The sequence below is a fragment of the Colletes latitarsis genome, chromosome 11, assembly GCF_051014445.1.
Source record: "Colletes latitarsis isolate SP2378_abdomen chromosome 11, iyColLati1, whole genome shotgun sequence".
Classification (NCBI taxonomy): domain Eukaryota; kingdom Metazoa; phylum Arthropoda; class Insecta; order Hymenoptera; family Colletidae; genus Colletes; species Colletes latitarsis.
In genome coordinates this window covers 26,348,709-26,364,264 of record NC_135144.1, presented here as the reverse complement: position 1 = coordinate 26,364,264, position 15,556 = coordinate 26,348,709, and the positions used below count along the sequence as shown (strand labels likewise).

General features: G+C 36.2%; 2 protein-coding genes across 8 annotated transcripts; both read right to left on the bottom strand.

The window, feature by feature from the left end:
• Positions 1–6,554: 6,554 nt before the first annotated feature.
• Positions 6,555–10,888, bottom strand: LOC143347902 (uncharacterized). Of its 7 annotated transcripts, none has more exons than XM_076777532.1 (7): positions 10,307–10,888; positions 9,320–9,948; positions 8,680–8,828; positions 8,406–8,613; positions 8,134–8,328; positions 7,955–8,078; positions 6,555–7,882 (listed from the first exon to the last, which is right to left on the bottom strand). In XM_076777532.1, the coding sequence occupies exons 1-7, from the start codon at positions 10,476–10,478 to the stop codon at positions 6,978–6,980; spliced, it is 2,382 nt and encodes a 793-aa protein (XP_076633647.1). In that variant the 5' UTR covers positions 10,479–10,888; the 3' UTR covers positions 6,555–6,977. The 7 variants fall into 7 exon arrangements, with proteins under 7 accessions (XP_076633647.1, XP_076633648.1, XP_076633649.1 ...); XM_076777533.1 differs by having other exon boundaries at positions 7,955–8,075; XM_076777534.1 differs by having other exon boundaries at positions 8,149–8,328.
• An 816-nt stretch (positions 10,889–11,704) lies between these two features.
• Positions 11,705–14,447, bottom strand: LOC143348441 (odorant receptor Or2-like). Its single transcript, XM_076778639.1, has 9 exons — positions 14,439–14,447; positions 14,192–14,317; positions 14,006–14,123; positions 13,667–13,928; positions 13,136–13,249; positions 12,956–13,046; positions 12,749–12,885; positions 12,544–12,676; positions 11,705–11,823 (listed from the first exon to the last, which is right to left on the bottom strand). The coding sequence occupies exons 1-9, from the start codon at positions 14,445–14,447 to the stop codon at positions 11,743–11,745; spliced, it is 1,071 nt and encodes a 356-aa protein (XP_076634754.1). The 3' UTR covers positions 11,705–11,742.
• Between the last annotated feature and the right edge of the window lie 1,109 nt (positions 14,448–15,556).

The window sequence follows — 15,556 nt, the reverse complement described above, 5'->3', positions numbered from 1 at the left end:
ACAACCGGTGCAATCCGCTTGTATCGGCTAACGTTCGATTCTCCAAATCGAACTACAGGAATAGGTTTGCCACAGAAAAAAAATTTGTAACAGCTCTATCCTGACCCTACCTACTTACAACTAACACACATACCAGAAAGTTAAGTTACCTACCTACCTAACGCTATATTTAAAAAATTCCAAAACGCATTCTCGCAAACAACCACTCCACGGTTCTCACACATAATGTCCGGGCGCAAGAGCCTACACTAGAGAGGATTCCCCGGGGTTCCTCCGACACCCGAACATTCCACACAACATTCATACTCTAAGGTACGTACCATTTACTGAAATCGGCTGACAAAAACTAACGACCATTGCGTGTTTTTATTATGTGTATGTATAAGTATTTATACAGAACGTTTTAATACTATTTTTAATAAAATAGAATATGTGTAAAATTGAGAAGTATTAACTATTGCCAAATAAATGGAAAATAGACATTTAATATTATTGTTATAATTGATGAGAATTTAGTGTTAGAAAATTCTGAACTACAAAATAATGAACTTTTAAAACGACGCACTTCCACAGCCTAACCACACACACACACACACATGTGGAAAGTACGTCGTGCACGATACACTAGCATTGTCAGCTGCACATGTATGGATTATTATTATAAATCTAAGTCATCGTGCCCCTTGCCTTCACTCACCCAAGTAGCACCTGGGCACTTGAGTGAAATTAGACAATGGACACGGAAAAATAACCTGAAAATCCTGAACTAGAAAAATGATTATGGTGAATGCTAACGAATAACGAAATTGTATTTATTTATTTCTTTTACCAAACTTTCTGTTTGTACTAAATGGACAGCAAAAGTTTAATATACATTAACAATGAAAAATATTATTGAAAAGAAAATTATTCCTATTAAAATTGGATTACTTAAAAGGAAAGATTTTAATCAGGACTTTACAATAAAACAATTTGCTTTGAAAATTTAAGGTAAGTTATTAAAGCAAATTAATTAAAATACTCAAACCTCGGACAATTCTGTCGTCAAAGCGTATTTTTTAAAGATACAAATAATACATAATGCTTGACTCAAGAATTGATCCGTCGCGAAATGTTTTCTTGTACATGGATTGAAACATTATATTTTTCAATACGTAAGGAAAAAGTCATGGAATTATATTTAAATGCGAGATATGAACAATATAAAAAATAATCAATATTCAAAATATATTCAATAATCATTCTATAGTGAATATAGTTAATTTAAGTTTAATTTTTATTTGATAGAATAGAAATCGCGGAGTACAAGAAAACCCTAGCCTGAACTAGAAAAAATATAATAGCGAATGTTACTACACACAAGTACGATTCGTACCCGTGGTCACTGTATTCGTCAAAAATAACACGTATACAACTGGTCACCCGTGTTGATTCGGATATTTCATCCTACAACATGGTTGGGGACCAGAGGAAACAAAATAGCATGCGACTCACCAATTGTAGTATGCACGTACCCGGACGACGATGTTGGGTAGTAAAAGTCGTCGGCGAAGTCACCAACAAAGTCAGCATCAATGTCAGCAGCGGAATCATCGACGAGGTTCTCTGGATCCACAAGTACGATGATGAGATGTCAGGATCCTGTAAAAAGAAAGAGTAAATGTTTTAACGAAAAAGTTTCTACCGTATTTGAAAATTTGATGTAGGAAAATTTGAATTAAACAATTTCTTTTAAGCGTACTCGGAACAAAATAACAAGGATACTTACATTTTTCACACGTGGGCATCGCTAAATACTGTTTTTCGCATAGATGGAAGTTTCTTGACGAAACTTGTTCAGACTCTCAAAGCATCGTGGCGTCGCGTCGATTGCGTGGCCGTAGTTTGACCGTCCTACGTCTTCGAATTGTAATTACGAACTCTAACAGATCAAATGCATTAAAATCAGTATATTAAACATAAACTGAACACGATACACGTTCTATGAGATGGTAACTTTATTTGTAGATATACTAATTAATGTTGATTAGTTTTGAAAGAAAAAGCGTCAAACTGACTCGACTTTTTTCGCGATTCCGATTGAATATATAACAGACGCGCATTAATATTGAACGAAAACAGCAACAGAGAACGACGGAGAATACTATTAGCGATTAGAAATGTTTAGATTACAATAATTAAAAAGTATTTACCTCATTAGACGCGACGCGTCTCACCACACCAACTTCCACAAATCGAGTGACAAACGCCGAGCAGAATAGCCGTTACCGCTGCGAAGTGACGAGTAGAGTGGTGGGGAGGGGCGGTCCACCGTCTCGACTCTCGCTGTGTATTTCCGAAAGAAAGGTTAAACCTTTCATTTCGAATAACGTTGATGATATACATATTTAGGATCTGCGGATATAAAATAAATACAAACAATTAATTAGTTAATGATTTATTATCTTTATATCCTCGTGACGTCACGATGCGAAGCAGCCAATCAGTGGCGCTGCTTTAACATCGAATATCGATATATTAACGCGACACGTAAGTAACTAGATCGATTGAAATAATTCTCATCATAAAAATATATAATGTGTAAATATGAATATTCAATCTAAATTTCAATCACTTTCTTAAATAAACCTTCCTTTTGTGTATAGTATATTTTCCAAAGTTATTCGTTTTAATTTCCACTAGATTTGATACAGGAGAATTGACACTGGAAGGGTACGAAAGACGGACTATATGCAAAGCAGACTATTAGTCTGTAGTGCAGGCATAAACGAACTATAGAATAGATGTCAGTAGCCAATATTTTTTCGTAACACACGGATTAACGGCACGGATAATGTAGACATCGTGTAGATATGCAGGACAATAGTTTTTCGCGTTACGCGGAGAAGGAATTCGTGAGCTCGCTCCAAGGTGAAGTCGAGCGGCCGGCGGCCAAGGATGTAAACACTGACTTACTCAGATTTCACAAGCGTATCTGATCACTAACCCTGGTTTACGAATGCTAACAATCGTAAGAATAAAATTACTTTTACAAAATATTTTAGAATACACAAGAACTGAATACAGACGAGTAATAGGTTAGAATACTATTTAGTGGTTGTCAATGTCCAACGATGCAAAGTACAAATATCGTGAAAAATTAATGTTTCTGTGTACTCTACATATTTTTCGTCCATTGCTGTTGCACTCACAAAATTTATACCAAAAGCATTGATTAAAATTTCGATTAAAGTTACTATATTTGCATCGATCTAGTTACTTACGTGTCGCGTTAATATATCGATATTCGATGTTAAAGCAGCGCCACTGATTGGCTGCTTCGCATCGTGACGTCACGAGGATATAAAGATAATAAATCATTAACTAATTAATTGTTTGTATTTATTTTATATCCGCAGATCCTAAATATGTATATCATCAACGTTATTCGAAATGAAAGGTTTAACCTTTCTTTCGGAAATACACAGCGAGAGTCGAGACGGTGGACCGCCCCTCCCCACCACTCTACTCGTCACTTCGCAGCGGTAACGGCTATTCTGCTCGGCGTTTGTCACTCGATTTGTGGAAGTTGGTGTGGTGAGACGCGTCGCGTCTAATGAGGTAAATACTTTTTAATTATTGTAATCTAAACATTTCTAATCGCTAATAGTATTCTCCGTCGTTCTCTGTTGCTGTTTTCGTTCAATATTAATGCGCGTCTGTTATATATTCAATCGGAATCGCGAAAAAAGTCGAGTCAGTTTGACGCTTTTTCTTTCAAAACTAATCAACATTAATTAGTATATCTACAAATAAAGTTACCATCTCATAGAACGTGTATCGTGTTCAGTTTATGTTTAATATACTGATTTTAATGCATTTGATCTGTTAGAGTTCGTAATTACAATTCGAAGACGTAGGACGGTCAAACTACGGCCACGCAATCGACGCGACGCCACGATGCTTTGAGAGTCTGAACAAGTTTCGTCAAGAAACTTCCATCTATGCGAAAAACAGTATTTAGCGATGCCCACGTGTGAAAAATGTAAGTATCCTTGTTATTTTGTTCCGAGTACGCTTAAAAGAAATTGTTTAATTCAAATTTTCCTACATCAAATTTTCAAATACGGTAGAAACTTTTTCGTTAAAACATTTACTCTTTCTTTTTACAGGATCCTGACATCTCATCATCGTACTTGTGGATCCAGAGAACCTCGTCGATGATTCCGCTGCTGACATTGATGCTGACTTTGTTGGTGACTTCGCCGACGACTTTTACTACCCAACATCGTCGTCCGGGTACGTGCATACTACAATTGGTGAGTCGCATGCTATTTTGTTTCCTCTGGTCCCCAACCATGTTGTAGGATGAAATATCCGAATCAACACGGGTGACCAGTTGTATACGTGTTATTTTTGACGAATACAGTGACCACGGGTACGAATCGTACTTGTGTGTAGTAACATTCGCTATTATATTTTTTCTAGTTCAGGCTAGGGTTTTCTTGTACTCCGCGATTTCTATTCTATCAAATAAAAATTAAACTTAAATTAACTATATTCACTATAGAATGATTATTGAATATATTTTGAATATTGATTATTTTTTATATTGTTCATATCTCGCATTTAAATATAATTCCATGACTTTTTCCTTACGTATTGAAAAATATAATGTTTCAATCCATGTACAAGAAAACATTTCGCGACGGATCAATTCTTGAGTCAAGCATTATGTATTATTTGTATCTTTAAAAAATACGCTTTGACGACAGAATTGTCCGAGGTTTGAGTATTTTAATTAATTTGCTTTAATAACTTACCTTAAATTTTCAAAGCAAATTGTTTTATTGTAAAGTCCTGATTAAAATCTTTCCTTTTAAGTAATCCAATTTTAATAGGAATAATTTTCTTTTCAATAATATTTTTCATTGTTAATGTATATTAAACTTTTGCTGTCCATTTAGTACAAACAGAAAGTTTGGTAAAAGAAATAAATAAATACAATTTCGTTATTCGTTAGCATTCACCATAATCATTTTTCTAGTTCAGGATTTTCAGGTTATTTTTCCGTGTCCATTGTCTAATTTCACTCAAGTGCCCAGGTGCTACTTGGGTGAGTGAAGGCAAGGGGCACGATGACTTAGATTTATAATAATAATCCATACATGTGCAGCTGACAATGCTAGTGTATCGTGCACGACGTACTTTCCACATGTGTGTGTGTGTGTGTGGTTAGGCTGTGGAAGTGCGTCGTTTTAAAAGTTCATTATTTTGTAGTTCAGAATTTTCTAACACTAAATTCTCATCAATTATAACAATAATATTAAATGTCTATTTTCCATTTATTTGGCAATAGTTAATACTTCTCAATTTTACACATATTCTATTTTATTAAAAATAGTATTAAAACGTTCTGTATAAATACTTATACATACACATAATAAAAACACGCAATGGTCGTTAGTTTTTGTCAGCCGATTTCAGTAAATGGTACGTACCTTAGAGTATGAATGTTGTGTGGAATGTTCGGGTGTCGGAGGAACCCCGGGGAATCCTCTCTAGTGTAGGCTCTTGCGCCCGGACATTATGTGTGAGAACCGTGGAGTGGTTGTTTGCGAGAATGCGTTTTGGAATTTTTTAAATATAGCGTTAGGTAGGTAGGTAACTTAACTTTCTGGTATGTGTGTTAGTTGTAAGTAGGTAGGGTCAGGATAGAGCTGTTACAAATTTTTTTTCTGTGGCAAACCTATTCCTGTAGTTCGATTTGGAGAATCGAACGTTAGCCGATACAAGCGGATTGCACCGGTTGTTTTGGTTTTAGTTTCGATTCTTGGAATCGCGCGACTTTACAGTCGCTCTTCGTGGTCGTGGTCGCCCGCGGTAGGTTCCCCGAAACGCTCGTCCCGCTCGAGGTTCTCCACACCTGTTCCTCAAACAATTTGCAGCATTGTTTAAGGACTGGGTAATGCACGGAACCTTGAGCCTAGCATTAAGTTTCAGGCCTCGGCAGGACCGCCGAAGAAAGAAAAGACTCGATGGAGTCGAAGAGGCCCTGACAAACTGTCTCAAGAGTGGGCTGCAACGAATGGTTCTTCATCTTCATCTTCGGATGAGAATGGAGAATCATTATTTGGTTCTACTGTGTCACTGTATTCGTCTGTAGTTGTAGTATTTGGTAGTTTTTCAGATGATACTTGTATCACGACATTCAGTGTTTTTGGGCATCGCGTTTTGCATTAGCGTTGCGAATAGTCACTGATCGCGTTTGTTTTAATCTAGAGTTCCGACTAATTAAATGCCCAAATATAACACTGGTGCCTGCTCCAGCATTAAGAAGCAACCCGGGACAGCTGAGCTCATTAAGAAAATTAGCGTTGCGCATTATTTAATACGTGATTTTATTAGTGTTGCGAAATATGAATACTGATCGCGTTGCAAGTCGCAAATAATATGAATTTTATCGCGATTATTTTTTCGCGTTTGCTTTTCAGCTCGTCTGTGCCCGTACCATCAGTCGTCACGTTGACAATGTTGGCAGTGGTACACATTCTTGTTTAACAAGGTCAGGTATATTTATTTTTTTTTTAAAATGACGCTTAACTTGTCGATGTCGTATTTATTTTGAACACCGCTGCAATTTAAAAATGCAGTACTCTGATCGTTTCTTAGATTCATGTACTACAGAAATACATTATCCATAACATATACACAATTGTTTCTTGTAATTTATGCTATGAAAACATAGGATCTATGCGTTAGCAATTACTTTTGCCTTCTTTTACTTACTTATTTAATTGCTTAAGATTAGGAAGAACTATCACGTAAACAAAAATATATCTTTTTTTTTCGTCAAACAAACACTACAGACATCTGAATATATACAAGTACAGTTACACAAATTCACACAGCTTTTGTACACGATATTGCAACACGATGCATTCTTTTTACGTGATAGGATCGAAGACACAAAACGGAAGAAATGTCTTAAGTTGTTGTCAGTCGGAAGTTGTGTTCTCGGGTTGAGAAGTTTGTGGCGCTTCTTTATTCGTAGCCGTTTGATCTTGCGTGAGCGTCGAGGTATCCGAATTCACTTTATGATTAATAGTATCAATTCCTTTCGACCAGGAACAACTTCTTCTACCGGGAGATTTTGGCATAGACCAAGTGCTGCTACGAGATCTTCTTTTAGGGGATGCGGTTCGAGACTTTGCTCTTGTTACTTTTACCTTCGATGTTGATCGGTCTCGTTTCCGTCTATAGCGACTTCTGGTATTATTTCTGGATTTCGAGCGACTTCGTGAACGAGATTTTCTCCTAGATCTTGATCGACGAGTTCGAGACCTTACTCTCGTAGGCGACTTTGATCTTGATTTCGATCTTCCGCGTCGCCTTCTCGATCGAGATCTGCTTCTACTTCTACTGCGTCTTCGGCTTCGTGATCTCGAACCAATCCTCGACTTTGATCTTGTTCGCGACCTTGGTCGTGATCTCGATCTACTTCGCGATTTAGAGCTAGTACGGGACTTGGATCTTGACCTTAATCTCGATCTCGATCTCTGTCTTGACTTAGACCTTGACCGAGATTTGCTGAACGACCTATTACGACTACGGGACCGAGAACTTCTGAAATCGAAAGAATGATAATCCTGGCCCACTAAGTGAGCAAAGTACTTGTAGTATTCCTCGTTATACAAATGAGGGTTGAACGTGTGTAGTGTGCGAGGACTTCCAGCATTACGCCATAGAAACCCCCTTCCTCTTCCGCGTGGAAAACGCCCACCTCTGGACACGCCTCTTGATAAAGCGGGGTAAATCATGGGTAACGCTGCTTCGTAGTACCACGGTTGTGGAAACCGTTGGTAGAGAGTTGGGTAGGGAAGAGTCTCCAAGGCAGTAGGAGCTGAAAAATTAGATAGGTATAGTTAAATATATTTGAGAGTTGATACTGATTCTTCCTGTCAATGACACTTACCTGTTGACGAAGATGGATACGAAACGTTCTGTTTGAGAACGCTTTTCAATTTCTTCGTTTGTCCTTCCGCATCTGAATCCTCGCTCAGACTCGCAGAATTTGCAGAATCCTTTTTATGTTTCTTCTGGAAAAATTTAGAATTACTCATTCTAACTAACTAAGTAAATTACAATGCATACCTTTGTCTTTTTCACCTTTTTCGATTTCTTTCGTTTCGATTTTTTCATTTTTTTCTCATTCTTTCCGTCTTTTGCACCCTCGTCTGAACTTAATATTTGAATGTTACCGTCTGGTTTACTATTTTTTTTATCTTCTTTCCTTGCATCTGTGTTTGACACTTCATCAATTTTAATTTCATTATTTTCCACTTTTATCTTAAAATACAAAATTCATTTAAATTGATTTTATGAATATGAAGATTTTGCGAACCAGAAGTTTCTTACAATTGTACCTTTATCCTGTCAAATAATTCATCTAACAAGCGGATGCTTTCAAGCTGCCTTTGTGCTTTTATTAATTTTTGCCCTTCTCTGGCGATTTTCATAGACACTTTATCTTCTTCCTTTTTACGAAATATAGTTAAAGCTTTGCGTTTGCGTTTCTCTTCTCGTTTTTGTCTTCTTCCTTGCTTTGCTATTATATCAGCTTCTTCTTTTTTTCTACGAATAGAAGTACATAACACAATCCGAGCAATGTTTAAAACTACTAAGTTTACTGCTAATTACTTTTGTTCAGCGCGACGTTTCTCTTCAGCTTCTTCTTTTCTACGAAGCCTTTCTGCTGCTAATGTATCCTGTGCTATTAGACGCTTTCTTTCAAATTCTCTATGCGCGACAGTACTATCGCTCATATGTTTTGTTTTGTCAAAATTTATCTACATATATTAATCGAATTAACAATGATATGTTTTGTTATATCGATAACAAGAAAATTAGATAATTGTCCTTCTGCAAATGTCAAATACGGTAGTGCCCACTTAATTGTCCGCACTCGGGACCGACCATTGTAGGTAGGGTCACACGAGCGTCGAAACGACGTGCGTTTCTATGTTCTTCCTTGTCTTACAATTGGAAACAGATAAGACCGGCTTCTCTATATCTGTCTTAGTTGTTTTCAATTATAAGACAAGGAACATAAAAACGTACGTCGTTGCGACGAATTCAACGGAGATAAGGAAAGAGGACAAGTGCGAGTGAGATACAATAGCTGGTATCCGAAACCATCCATAGAATGTATCGATAACGACCAGCGTCAAGTTACGCTCGACACGCTCGATGTTCGATGCTTTTAAAAATTGGCGGGGATAACCGCGGACACTTATGTGGGCACTACTGTATAGATAAAAACTTTCTATCTTAAAAATACCTTTATTGCAGATGTAAAAGCATTTTCACCTTCCTTTTTCAGAATCTTCATGCCACGTAGTGCATCCATAGCTCTAACAAAATCCATATATTCGACATACTGAATATAGGCATCAAAAAATATTCCATCTTCGTAACTAAACTTATTTATGTTTGTGCCAAGACGCATCCTAGATCTATAAGGATCAGCAGCAGGTACATCGACTCTTCTAAGTGTTCCCCATTTTTTAAAAATTTTGGTAATCAAGGATTCGCTAGGTACAGTTGCACCATCTTCCATGAACCACTTAACAGGCAAACCTGTTATGTGTATAGTATCAGGCCTTTCTCCAGGCTTTAATTCATTCATGTGTTTTGCATCTCTGAAGTAAGAATCCCAACTATGTCTTGTGGGAAAATCATCCTTTGCCTCTGCAGCACGGACTTTTAAAATGTTGGAGAATCCAGACAGATTCAAACGCTGTGAGTCTAGTCTTGCAAGTACACGTTGCAGTCTGCATCTGTCTTGCAAGTCTCCTTCCAGTCTGATAAATTCCAGTGTACTCTTGGCTACCTTCAGAGATGCAAACTCGTCCGGTAGTATAAAGGCACGTATCTTCTCCATTACTTCCCATGTTGATATAGTTTTTCCTGTTTATATCGCAGTTAATTTTCTGTAAAAACCTATTATGCTAAAAATATTATGTGTAATTACAGATTTGCACTGAATTTAACATAACAGCACATACTCCCTGTCACAAAAGTCAATATTATTAGTGATAATAGTAGTTATCAAACAGAATTCATAAACCTCATATAGAATCAAAAGATTAAGTATACATTAATAAATTTTATTGATACTAAGCATTTAAACAAAAAGAAATCATGAAAAATGTTGATTTCGAAAGATAATGTTAAATGCAAACATAAAGTTCACAGTATTCGGAAGATACGTAAATATAGTAGTAGTGAATTCAAAGCATCTGCAATTCTTTAATGATCATTTTACCTGGGACTTTCAGTTGGGGAAGATTAACAGACACATTTATTTTTGCAACTGGTTTTAAATAAAGCGCGCGTGGTGTATATAGAGGCACGATGTCGCTGAGATCCCTACAGCTTCGAAATTGGTTAACAACCTCACTACTGGAATTTTCACTTACCTTCTTACCATCGCTCATTATTAATCTAATGTACCCTTAATCAGAAGAAAACGCGATGTTCGTGACAGAGACTACAAATATTGTTAAATATCTATCTTACGACAAGTAAGCTCAGTAAGGTGAAAACTTGTTCAGTAGAGAGGTTGTGCATCCATTCGAAACAACTACAAAATCTTCCCCGGCCTGATTTTCTTTCTCCACTTCACTGTTATATCGTTTCATTCACCACGAATCGGTTCACTCTCACCGATTTACTTTTACCGTTATATCATCGTCAATTTTACAACGGAATTATTCCGTCTCTCACGTACTGTCAAACTCCACCGATCGAACACTGTAAATATCAAGAGCAATTCAGAAAGACACAAAACGCTTCCTTCGATGTCATGTCCGCGGTCGAGTCCAAAATCATTGAATGTTTAGCGTGCAATGCGTGCTGCAAGATACGTCATATAGGGAATTTTGAATTATTACCAAATGACGCACGCGCATACGTTCGTTGGTGAAATACGTCTTCTAAATAGTAAATTATAGGGAGTAGAAAAAATGTCCCTAGGCTGGTATATTTTTATTTCTGTATTAATTTTGATCGATAAGCGATTTCTTCGATACCTTTCTTCTGATACCGATTCCTTCGACGCTTTTGTCTTTCACTCTTTTATGCGATGTCGTAGAATGAAAACACGCACAATTATTTCTTTCTACAATGTGCAAAAGACGGTTCGTTGCAATTACAAAAGTCTTCGATGAACAATTGAAATATTCATTGAGAAACTGTCTTCTGCCAAATTGCTAGGATCGTATAAATGCAGCGTGGTTACGATCGTGCTTAAAATATTTGCTATTAGCTTAGTTATACGACCGGCGCCCCCCTAGATCTATCATTTTCTTATCTACTACATATTTATCGTAATTTGAGAATGTTGTCGTAATGCATGTTTGTTAGTTGATCAATAATATTTCATATTCGAAATAGGGAAGAGAAGAGGGGTAGAAGTTTGTCAGTTGTAAATTTTATACACGATATTCCAGAGTGGAGATGTCGGAGTATCTGATCTTGTAACAATGTTTGCGTAAAACCCAGAGAAAGAATCCAGTTTAGAGGATAATTAACTTACTCTTTTGTTCAAAACCAGTATTTCTAGTGAAATGTAATAATTTATTAATAAAAATCAGACAAATTGTTGTACATTAATTGTAAATGACTTAAACTTTCAATTATACATATTGAATATTGAATTTGTGCTGTTTCTTCATCCACTGGTGCGGAGATCGCGCGTTTTTAAAGAACCCCATGCCGAAATAATAAACTGTGTAATTCTTGTATCGCAGTAACGACATAATAACAGTTTACTGATAGTATCTGTAATATTTAGAATCTATTAGATTAACAATTATTTTGTTAACATATTCGGTACTGTTGACAATATCAGTTGTATAGAATAAAGTATTTAGCGTTTAAACATTCGAATCTTATGTCCGATTAATAACACTTGAACGATCGATTTTATTACTTTAACCCCTTGACGCACATGCTCGTGGCATATGCAAATTAGTGCACTAATACTTCGATTATTACAGAAATTTTCAGCCTCGATTTTCTGCAATAATCGAAATAATCTCATTTGTTGCTTAGCGATTATCCCCTCGATTTGTCGACACCGTGTGATTAATAAAACTCTCGTATAATAAAAAAGGTTCTAATGAATATATAATTTTGGAAACTGAACATTCAATATTAGTAATATTTTCTTGTATTTTTAATATAATTAACTTAGGAGAAGGAAAAGACCGTGCGTTAAGAGGTTACACACGAGTCCAGAGATACATTAAACAATTAGATATTTTACTCAAATACCATTTAAACCACATGCAGTTCAGTTCGTGAACGTCGAATAGTCAAGTATTGTTGCCCGATGAAATCATTTCGTAGATTAATAATAACGAAGAATTACTCTTTCGTCGACAGCAACATCGTGAAGTACGACATGCACGTTTTAAAAGTCTTAAAATTGAAGTCCATTTTTTTATTAAATAATACTCATGCCATGGTATACAAACTGACAGTTCCATTGTTACATACCTTTCCGAAATTTTCCATGTTCATTTTATACAATCCACCCGCGGTCAATTCGCACGGTTTGCTAGATCTCATTTGTAAAGTGTGGAGCACTTTTTGTATTTTCACTGGAGTATGATACCATTCGGAGCTGTACCTAACGCCCACGAAGAGTTACGTTTAGTTTAAATATAGTAATGCTTTTTAAATACTTATTTTTAACACACACATGTTATTCGCGACCTCTGAGCTGTAATCGGTAATTATTTGTCCGGGCAAACTGAGGAAGAATAGATGAATATTTTGAGCACCGAAGAAAATTGCGTGTCTTATAGCTTCATTAAGTTCGTCCAAGTGCACAACAACCTAACAAACAAAATGCAGGCTTATTTAATAGCCCTACAATAATAATATCGTCGGGGAAAGTTATTCTTACTTGAAAAGCTGTGACGCTAACACCGATCATGTTAAATCCGATCTGAAGCAAGAAATTCTTTCGGCTTATTTTATCCAGGAACTCGAAGAACCTTAAAACATAACAAAATAATCAATCAATTGAATAACATAAATTGTACGATCCGTTTTTTTCTCTATATTAATATTAATTGCTACAAACTGGATGGCTTTATTGTGTGCTTCCACACATTCTCTGGCATCTTCGTATCCACCGCCAATCGCGACGAGTCCATTAGTAATCCCATTATTTTCTGTTGATTTCTTAATCTTATGTCTGCATTCATTAGAATCACTCGAATAAACAAACTGTGCCATTGCAATATCGGAAGAAAATAAAATTCTTTAGTTCATGCCAACGTGATGTAGTGCGAATGATTTATGAGGTGGGCGTCAAGCGATTGCAAATGCACTAGTACTCGACAAAGCATATTTTGGTACAACGATTCAATGTATAATAATTTATTCCTATCGTTCGTTTCTCCAAAAAAATTTTCTCCAAAACTATTGATGAATACGGTATTGTTCTATATATTAGGATTCTGTTGAAACAACTACTATAATACATACGATATACAGGTTGTGGAAAACTAGAAGAGTAATCAGAAATATTCCACAAAAGTATCGAAGTAATAAAATGCAATTGGAAGAATGATATATCGTGCACTGTTTTATATTTTATTAATATATTTACCCGCACACGGCAAACAATCCAGAGGCATGATGAGCTATGATCATGTACAAAGAATCGACAGTGATTACCGATAGTATAGCAGCAATTGAACAGAAACTCGCATGGAAATAGATGGGATAAAAATTTTCGTCGCTGTCTACGAAGTAATAAAGTTTGAATACTTGCTGTCGCGGTCGTGTTTCGTTTAGCGGCATAATGATATCCAACACAGGATGAACCAAGGGAAGCAATAAAAATAATAACAAACCCGGCAATAATACACCTAAAAAATTAAAAAATTCTCTATACAAAATCCTTTTAAAATAAAAACTTTTTAAAAATTACGATAAAGCATCCTACCTCTATAGAATTCTGCAATTTTACTTCCCTTTCTCGTTATTTCATCCAGAATGTGCACGGTACCGTTTACCTCCAACAGATCCCATTCCTCTTTCACAGAGATAAATATTTTTTTCAGCTGTAACAGATTTCATTCGTATCACATTACATTTAATAAGCTCCTGTCGCGGTAGCTCGCGTACGTACGTTTTGTCTGTTGAGATAAAGGCTTAATAATTTCACGATGCTAGTTATGGTTGTAATTAAATGTGGTTGGCACTCGATGACCCCATCCAAGTCATTTTCGACAAACGATATGTAAATTGCGAACAACTGTCGAATTACATTTGTTAGTTTTCAGATATTTATATTCACTTAGTTTTGTAATTTTTTGGCTATTTTAATAATAGCAATTCCTATTTTTGGTATACGACGTTGAATTAATATTACTTACCGTAGGCATTACAAGACTAACGCAACTCCCCACCACCACAGTCACGATAATTTTATTTATCAGGTCCGTATGAGCTGGATACTGCCCCGTAATTATCAAATACTTTTTAAGCGTACTATAATAAGAAATGTCGAATGCGCCGCTAACTCGGCGTCCACCAATCTGAATCACTGAATCATATTTGTGAAATATAAGTTATAATGCTTTGAAACAAACGATTTACATTCTTGGTGATCCAAATGAAGTTCTTATTAAATAATAGAATAAATAGTAATTGCACCTAATAAAAGTTGACTCTGGCCCTTCTCTTATCAGTAGACTGCGGATCTTTATGCAAATGGGAGCTTTAGAGAGGGTTGTCTCAATCCCTAAATAATTCCCATCTTACTCGAAGTATTTCTTATATTTTTGCATATTAAGTGTATTCTGTAGTTTGTTAAAAATTTAAATTCTTCACAAAATACATAAATATCCACAGTCTACTTATCAATGAAACGAGAATGTATGCAGTGTTTCTTCAGATTCTATATTTAACGATCGTCAGTAGAATTCCAAAAGGAATAGATTGTCGAACCAGGGTGTGGAGTGATTTATTTATTAGTAGCCACGTTGTTATTTCACGTAACCAGATAAAATATCGTAAATCTTACCATTGGTAGGCATTCTTCAGATACGAATTCCTCCAATGGTTGTGTCAATCGATCGAATCTGACGACGCGGAATGAAAGCGACGCCCTACGAGGATGCGTACACTTTAATTACTTCCTCGATGCGCGATGCTTGTAAAGGGATAGTTCTCGAGAGAACTATCGTCTCGCTCCTCGCACAGTGAGACGTTTCGTTGTAAATTTAGAAGTCCTCGATGACCAATTGAAATATTCATCGAGGAAATGCCTTCTGTCAAATTGCGTGGGATCCTACAGTGTCGATTGCACGAATATTAGCAAGGGTACTCTATACATTCTTGATTCGCAGAACGTAGGACTCGCAGTATCGAACCTTGTCATTTTCTTATCTACCTCATATTTGTAGTAATTCGAACGGGTTGTCGTAATGCATGCCTGTCAATTTATCGGTTTGACACACGATGGTAGTTAATATTCCAAGTAGGGAATAAA

Bases quoted from the DNA above. Each gene is read 5' to 3' on its own strand.
- LOC143347902 (XM_076777532.1), bottom strand. From the start codon at position 10,478: ATGAGCGATGGTAAGAAGGTAAGTGAAAATTCCAGTAGTGAGGTTGTT. The intron at 9,949-10,306 runs GTAAAATGATCA...CGATATAAACAG, and splicing joins TCCCCAACTGAAAGTCCCAG to GAAAAACTATATCAACATGG. The intron at 8,329-8,405 runs GTACAATTGTAA...TTGTATTTTAAG, and splicing joins AATTATTTGACAGGATAAAG to ATAAAAGTGGAAAATAATGA.
- LOC143348441 (XM_076778639.1), bottom strand. The intron at 14,124-14,191 runs GTACGTACGCGA...AATCTGTTACAG, and splicing joins TTTATCTCAACAGACAAAAC to CTGAAAAAAATATTTATCTC. The intron at 13,250-13,666 runs GTAAATATATTA...TAATGAATGCAG, and splicing joins GGATTGTTTGCCGTGTGCGG to ACATAAGATTAAGAAATCAA.